General features: G+C 54.7%; 5 protein-coding genes across 9 annotated transcripts; 3 read left to right on the forward strand and 2 right to left on the reverse strand.

Moving 5' to 3' along the window:
- Positions 1–18: 18 nt before the first annotated feature.
- KVP18_000145 (uncharacterized protein) lies at positions 19–1,501 on the forward strand (the record flags this gene model as incomplete). 2 transcript variants are annotated; one of them, XM_067951056.1, is made up of 2 exons in its annotated part: positions 19–74; positions 103–1,501. In XM_067951056.1, 2 exons carry the CDS (start codon positions 19–21, stop codon positions 1,499–1,501), a joined length of 1,455 nt encoding a protein of 484 aa, XP_067808429.1. The 2 variants fall into 2 exon arrangements, with proteins under 2 accessions (XP_067808429.1, XP_067808430.1); XM_067951057.1 differs by lacking the exon at positions 19–74 and having other exon boundaries at positions 86–1,501.
- Positions 1,502–1,878: 377 nt separating this feature from the next.
- On the reverse strand, positions 1,879–3,163 carry KVP18_005072 (uncharacterized protein; the record flags this gene model as incomplete). The annotated part of the gene is made up of 2 exons (XM_067949415.1): positions 1,879–1,944; positions 1,976–3,163. 2 exons carry the CDS (start codon positions 3,161–3,163, stop codon positions 1,879–1,881), a joined length of 1,254 nt encoding a protein of 417 aa, XP_067808484.1.
- Positions 3,164–3,324: 161 nt separating this feature from the next.
- On the forward strand, positions 3,325–3,760 carry KVP18_000164 (uncharacterized protein; the record flags this gene model as incomplete). 2 transcript variants are annotated; one of them, XM_067951303.1, is made up of 2 exons in its annotated part: positions 3,325–3,665; positions 3,694–3,760. In XM_067951303.1, 2 exons carry the CDS (start codon positions 3,325–3,327, stop codon positions 3,758–3,760), a joined length of 408 nt encoding a protein of 135 aa, XP_067808471.1. The 2 variants fall into 2 exon arrangements, with proteins under 2 accessions (XP_067808471.1, XP_067808470.1); XM_067951302.1 differs by lacking the exon at positions 3,694–3,760 and having other exon boundaries at positions 3,325–3,669.
- Positions 3,761–3,900: 140 nt separating this feature from the next.
- Positions 3,901–5,647, forward strand: KVP18_000154 (uncharacterized protein; the record flags this gene model as incomplete). Of its 3 annotated transcripts, XM_067951160.1 has the most annotated exons (2): positions 3,901–4,912; positions 4,941–5,647. In XM_067951160.1, the coding sequence occupies 2 exons, from the start codon at positions 3,901–3,903 to the stop codon at positions 5,645–5,647; spliced, it is 1,719 nt and encodes a 572-aa protein (XP_067808451.1). The 3 variants fall into 3 exon arrangements, with proteins under 3 accessions (XP_067808451.1, XP_067808452.1, XP_067808453.1); XM_067951161.1 differs by lacking the exon at positions 4,941–5,647 and having other exon boundaries at positions 3,901–4,935; XM_067951162.1 differs by lacking the exon at positions 3,901–4,912 and having other exon boundaries at positions 5,246–5,647.
- Positions 5,648–5,782: 135 nt separating this feature from the next.
- On the reverse strand, positions 5,783–6,388 carry KVP18_000146 (uncharacterized protein; the record flags this gene model as incomplete). Its single annotated transcript, XM_067951079.1, has 1 exon — positions 5,783–6,388. The coding sequence occupies one exon, from the start codon at positions 6,386–6,388 to the stop codon at positions 5,783–5,785; it is 606 nt and encodes a 201-aa protein (XP_067808431.1).
- Positions 6,389–6,851: the final 463 nt, after the last annotated feature.

Below are 6,851 nucleotides of genomic sequence, written 5' to 3' on the forward strand. Positions count from 1 at the left end.
GTTAGCTTTTTCTGACGAATGCAGTTTGATGTCGTCCTCGACAACTCCGACCTGGTGAGCAGTCTTGTGAGCGCGTGAGGAGGTTATGCCCGGGGAACGCAGCGCTCTAGCTATTCGAGGATTTCATGTGTGTCTGCTAGAGCCAACTGACTCCTTCGGGTTCGACCAGGCGACACGCAGCACCAACAACCTGCAGAACGATGTCACTGTCGTCAAGAACGAAGTGTCTCGTGCTTGGCTCGATCTGGATCCCAGGCTGGTTGTGGCTCATTCGAGCCTAACTCAACTTCTACTACGAGGCGGCGTCAGCAAGTACCTGGAGTTCCGGGGCATAGACTCGGTCTGCTTGCTGGACGATCGCTGCTGGCCCGTTCCCCTGTCAAAGGCTGGAGTCATGTCATCTCCTGTTCTTGAGGGCCGACAGCGTAGGTGCTTCATGCGCATACTGAAGGATGTGGTCTCAGGGGTGCATGCCGGAGCTCCCTCGGGAAACGAGGTTTCAACTCCATTCGTCTCCCAGCGGGAAGTCGTCTTCACTGAGCCAGAGCCCCAACTGGATTTTGAAGTGGTGGTTGAGCGGCACAACGCTGACGCCTGTATCCGGAATATGCTGCTACATGGCGTGCTTTTCTCTGCTGAACCGCCACCAAAGAGAAGTATGTCAGACCTTTTCCGGTCTCTGAGTCGGTACGGTCAGGCTAGTCCCTTCCTGTACACTATTCACGGCACGGGGGACCTTCCCCAGGGACTGGTGAGGCTGGCTTCGGTATATGGTGGGCAAGTCCGACTACAGACCGCTGTGCTGAATAGCACACCAACTGCCGACGGGATCGAACTGCAGGTCCGAGGCATGGATGGAGCCGAGGAGACGCTCACAGCTAGGTATCTGGTCTCCCGTGCGGAGCCGACGGGGAGTCCACGCCGCATCGCGACTGCTTGGGTAGCTGTACGCAAGCCGCTTCTGCCGGGAGATGGAGCGTCACTGGGCGTTTGGATGCCTTCCATTAAACTCCAGGCTGCAAGCGCAGACCTGGTGCAGATGGTGCAGTTGGATCACTCCACGCTGATGATCGATGAAGGTCTGTGGTGGATTGTTCTGCAGACTTCGGCGTCCTCGGACGATTGCGTCACTGAAGATGCTTTGCTTCCACCCGCCTTCAGAAAAATCGAAAGTGTTTTACTACAGCACTACGCTCCTTCAGATCTGGCATTTCTGGGCTACTCTCTCCGGCAGGTTCCGCAGGAAGCCGCCGTGACCGACTACGGATCGCGGATTGAGTACAGTTGCCCACGATCGGCACTACACCTCGACTCCGACATAGAAGTCGCGGCAGACATTGTCCGAACGCTGCTGTCCAATGTGAAACCGTCTGGTGCCACCCTCAGCCACAGAGCTGGCGAGCCTACGCAGGGCCTCGCGTGGCTGCTGCCGGATACTGCGACTCAAAATAAAGCAGCTTCAGTGGACGAGGCGCTCGGATTTGTGTTGCTGGAATCATGATTGGACAAGCAGTGAAACTCTCGCACCCGAGATTGCTCTGTATTCTTGAATAGTCATCTCCAAGCTCCGCGCTCCCTCGCTGAATTCGGAAACGGCCTCGCAGTTTATGGCTTGCAAGGCATCCTTCAGTAAGCTCCATTCTTGGAGCCTGCTCGTTCGTTGAAGCAGATCGACTACTTCAGATAGCAGGTCAGCTCGTTTTAGTGGCTCGCTCGTCCCACAGGCATCACAGACACTGCTCCAAGTCGTAAGCAATGACGCCCTTTCTGCGCATTTCAGCGCTTCAGTTGATTTTTGTTTGATGGAGCAGAGGACTGAGGCGACTGCTGATTGCAGTGGCGGAGTCCCACCGCACATGCCATCCAGCAGTAAGCTCATCAAAGGCGTGTCCGACATTTCACTAACCGGGGGAGCGGGGCATCCGGTGAGGAAGCGCACCCAGTCTAGTAGATTCCACATAACCTGGTGGCTTACGTCGACATCGCACCTGAAGGCCACGCCTAACCTGGAAGCCCACTGGGAGCACGGAGCCATGTTGATGTGTCTGTTAAGAAGCCAATCCAAGGCCTTTGTGACCGTCGAACTCACAACCTTTGGCTCCGCAGCAGCTAGCAAAAGAAATACGAGTACGGGGTCCGGGCTCCAAGAGATGCCTTCCAGGACTCGGCTGTCTCTGAACGGATTAAACAGGGGAAAGAGGCAGTTCATTGTGAAGTCCTTAATTCGGACAGGGTCAATAGAGGAGGACAGCTGTAAAAGCTCACCCAATTCACCCATCTCAAACAGTTCCAACAGCCAGTTGTAGGTTTGCAGAGGCTCCTGGTAAGGCGAGTTATCGTCCTGCTTCAACGAGTAGTCTGTGGAAATTCTACGCCTCTTTTGTCCTCTGCCGAACTTAAACCCAATATGCGTTTGCAGCAGCGCTTCCCATTGCTTGTGAACTCGAGCCTCAACAAGAATACGCTCAGCTGCCACCTGAAACGACTCCCCAGCAGAGACCCGCCTTCCTCTGGAATGGACCTCTGAGTTCGACGTTAGGTTCGTGACAGCAAACACCGGTCTCCACGAGCCACTAGACCGGACAAGCTGATGGACGTACGCCTGGGCCAGATGCCACTCGAGGCCTTGGCAGTTACTCCGCATGCTGCTGACCAGGGGGTCGAACAGCAGTCGCTTCCAATCAGCTTCTAGCCGGCTTAGCAACTCGGGATTGCGCCTCACAGCCGGAAGGCAGAGCCTAGCTTGAGGCTCCCAGTATCTGCCCAACAGGAACTTCACACACAAGTCTCTAGCGAATCTCAACGCCGGAGTTGACGGCATTGAACCATGGGCGACCTGGTTCCGTATTGCCATTAGGTCAGGCGGGAGCCCCAGCGCCTCCACGACGTCTGATTGCAAAGCTCGGCGGTCCCCTCTCTCTCCGTCGACGTGGGATGTCACCACCTGTAACACAGTGGCCGCAATGTCCTTTGGGTTGTCGGTATCTCCGCAAATCACACTGACCGTAGACTTCAAGGCTGTTTCCAACTTGGATGGGGAACCTCTCATCTTCAAGAGCCACTTGTTCAAGGTAAACGCGGCCCGTGCTCGACGGCGTGGATCCCCGCTGACGATGTTCTCGTAGGCCTCCACCCACTCAAGCCAAGATTCCCACGGGTTCATGCGAAACACCGATTTCTTTGTAGCTCACATTCAGTCCAATGAAAGTGACCGTCCCAGAGGACTACCATACCCACAAAAGTTTGTTCTGGTGTTTGTTGTTCTCTACAATTGTTGGTTGGAAGCCCCGTGAGACTTAGCTGTCTTGCAATTTTAGGTTTAGGATGGGGCTATGCTCATCCTGCTTATTGAACGATCCACAGGTTTCCTCCTACCAGGACACCTATACTCGTCTACGAGAACGACTGAAGCATCAGTCCTTGCCAGTAGTAATACCTCTATCAGATGGAACGAATCTCGACTGCCTCTTTGGACTCATAAGAGCGGACGGTCGCCGCCAATTCGTCCTGAGCACACCAGATCGCATCCGACAAATTCCACTCGACGACCTTACCGCCCTACTTACAACTCCGGATGAGTTGCAGAGAGTGGACACCGAGGCCACGATCACCGCAGACGTGTTTGTAGCCTTGCGTCTCAAGAAGGGGAACTGTGTTCCAGTTCGGTGAGTTTGGCCGGCGATTGCAACTCAGGTTCTCCGACGAGGACACTCGAAATGTTTTTATCGACCTCGTTCGTCATCTAAAGCCTTCCATATGAGGGCCCACAGTCAGCTGCCCCGCCGTGTACGAAAACGATATGCGCCGTGCTCGACCAGTGACTCAGAGCGGTTATTCAAGTGGTGTGTATTTTCGCTGTATTGCTGTTCGATATGTTAGGGGAAAATTATAATTCTTACAATGACCGGTACCGTTCCTAGGTTGACACGCCGACGCCTGGCTCAGCAGGAGGCTGGCGAGGAGCCTACAGAGGATCTGCGAATACCTCAGGTTAAAAGAAAGCCCAAAGTGAAAGCAAAGGCTAAGGCTCCTGCTCGACTGGTAAAGACCAAGCCCGCAAAGCGATCAGCGGCAAAGACCGCGAGCGGGCTGGCAGGTGCGGAGAGCAGACCAGTCGCAGCGGGAGGGACGAGTGCGCCTGTGAAAGATAAGAAGCGACGACGCAACGTTGCAGAGGTAACCACCGCGGGAAGTAGGGTGCAGTTCTCTGTCGAACAGAACGAGAACTCGCAGGAATCTGAGGTTGTCTCGCCAGTCAGCACTCCAAAAGTGGTCAAGGACCACTCTGACGCCCCTCAAGCGCCATTTACCCCTCAACAGAGGCAGATGCACCGAAGCTCGGCAGGCCACACTCCTCCCCCTACGCGGATGCTGGGAGCCCGCCGACCACCTGAACCAGTGGGCCTCGAATCTGAGTTGCCCTGCCTGTTTGCTGAAGGGGGGGGCTTCCAGAAGGCACGCAGCGCGACTTATCCGTGCTACCCCGAAGATCCACCAACGCCTCCCCCGTTCGTGAGGGAAGGCTTTAGTGACAGCGTGACTGAGGATTCCAGTTACTACCACCACTGGCTATTCTCGGCTCCTTGTGCAGAGGAGGGATCCACGCCTAAATCAGTCACTCCCGTTGAAGATGTGCCTCCAGACAGTCTAGTGTCAATCCGATCGGGGCACTCCGATGATGCCTCTCCCGTTGACGAGCAACGATGCCGTACGCGGTCGCTGGAGCAGGCGCACTGCGTACGCCGTTCCGTAGGTCGGACCCCACCCCCTGCACGGTTATCACAGGAGTCTGAACGGGGCACAGGCGATTCTCTGGATGAGATGACGTTGCGACAGGTTCAGGAGGATGCGCTGGACTCTCAGCCGGGCCGTAGCAGCACACGACGATCAGTGTCCCAGCCTCGACTGGACGGTGAGTTCGGAGAACTTCGTTAAGTCAGCGCATTACCAGGAAGGCAATGACGTACCCCCCATAGAGAAGCCTTTTATCGCCATCAACCACCAGGTGTTCGAGGAGCCATTGTGGCGTCTCGAAAACTTGCGAAGACTTTGTGAGGCTATTAGTCTACCTATCAATCCGTCAAGTGAAAATTCCAAGGTGGAAGTCGTTGAGGCTTTACGACGATGGCATCGGGACAGCAAGATTACCCATGAGTTGCCGGTGCAGTACGATTCATGGGAAGTAGGGGCTCGAAACTTTGACAGACTACCGATCTGGCCCAGCAAGGTCAAGTCCTGCTTTTCCATGCAGTTTCAACCGCTACCTGTAGAGAAGCAGCTGCTTCCTTGCGCGCGGCTACCGCATGCTCGAAAGGCCTCCAGCAGCTCGCACTTGCGATGGAACCCCTATGTGCACCAGAACATCTACATCCTTAAAGATCAGGAGAGACAGGACAAGCGACAACGGATTGCTGATCTCTTCAAGGCCACGCGTGAAGACCCGCAGGTTGATGTGTTCACGAACCCCACGAGAGTGCTGGAGGGTCATCCACGGTGGGAAAAGGCCAAGCAAAACGCCGTTCGCAACGAGTTGCTGCTCAGAGCTCTTTACGAGGAGAGTTGCAAGAAGAAAGTCGACTTGATGTGGGGCTTGAGGGACAGCCTCGGATTTGCTACACCACGTCAATGTCATGCCACTGACACCTGAAGCGCCGCAGTGCTCTCATCTTTGTCTCAATGCTCGTGTATTAATGCTATTCAAACAATCAAGAGCAATTCACTGTTGACGAACCTGAGAATTGTTGAGCACGCACTTCCAGTGCCTTACCGTTGTTGGGGTGATTCACATTGACATCCACAGCGCCTGCTCCGTTGCCTGGTGCTTGAGAGAATTAAAATCGGCGACGAGGTGCTCGCCATGACGCACCATAGACATGGCCTCCTTAAGAGGCGCTGCCAGAGGTACGTCAGCGATTGCTGCGTCAGCTTTCACTATCTGATGAGGCTCCTCCAGCGGTGGGTTGACCAAGCCCTTCTCGCGGTATAGTCGCCACAGATCTTCTGCGAGTGCCACCTCGCCGGCATCACACTCACTGCATGGGTCCATCAACAGCCGTATCAGCCTCTGCTTCTTAACACTATTTACTACATAGGTGTAGCGGTTAGAGGCGTTGGTGACCAGACGTGACCTAACCCTGTCGGATACCTGGTGACCTCCACGGAGGTAGCATTCCTGCTGCAGCAGTGCGGATGCGCGTATTTTCTCAGTCAGAGCTTTCAGCGGGCTATCCACTGTGTCGAGTGACGGACCTTCTGTTCTGGGTAATTTCGTGCACGTTTGAGTGTGGACCCACGAGCCTGCAACCAACTCAGCGAGTTGATGAGCAGTTATCTCTTTCTGATTCTCGCCTACGTCCAAAACATCGGCGAGCTCCACCTGAGTATCCATTTGAGTATGATAATTACGAGCGTTTTTTGACAACGATTACAAAAAAAACGAAAAAACTGTTCACGCGTTAGCTTCCACTGATAGGAAACTATCACACGATTAGCTTACAAATGAGATCCGATCAGCTGACGGGGTTTTCGTCGAACCTCACGGGCCCCAAATCGTTAGCGGGCGGCGCCGACCCTCCAAACAAGAAGAACGGTAGCGCTATTATAACCGCCGCAGCTCCTAGGGAAACCATAGGCACGGGAATAGGCGGTGGGACAACCGCTGGTGTGGTGCTAGCCTCCTCCGTAGTGCTGGCTTCCTCAGAAGTGTTGGTTTCCTCAGAAGTGCTGGCTTCCTCGGTAGTGCCGGCTTCCTCAGAAGTGCTGGCTTCCTCCGTAGTGATAGCTTCCTTAGAAGTGTTGGTTTCCTCAGTAGTGCTAGTTTCCTCAGTAGTGCTGGCTTCCTCAGTAGTGCT

This window comes from the organism of the source record quoted next (genome assembly GCF_019968955.1).
Source record: "MAG: Porospora cf. gigantea A chromosome Unknown PgA_NODE_45_length_55436_cov_341.508, whole genome shotgun sequence".
Taxonomy (NCBI): domain Eukaryota; phylum Apicomplexa; class Conoidasida; order Eugregarinorida; family Porosporidae; genus Porospora; species Porospora cf. gigantea A.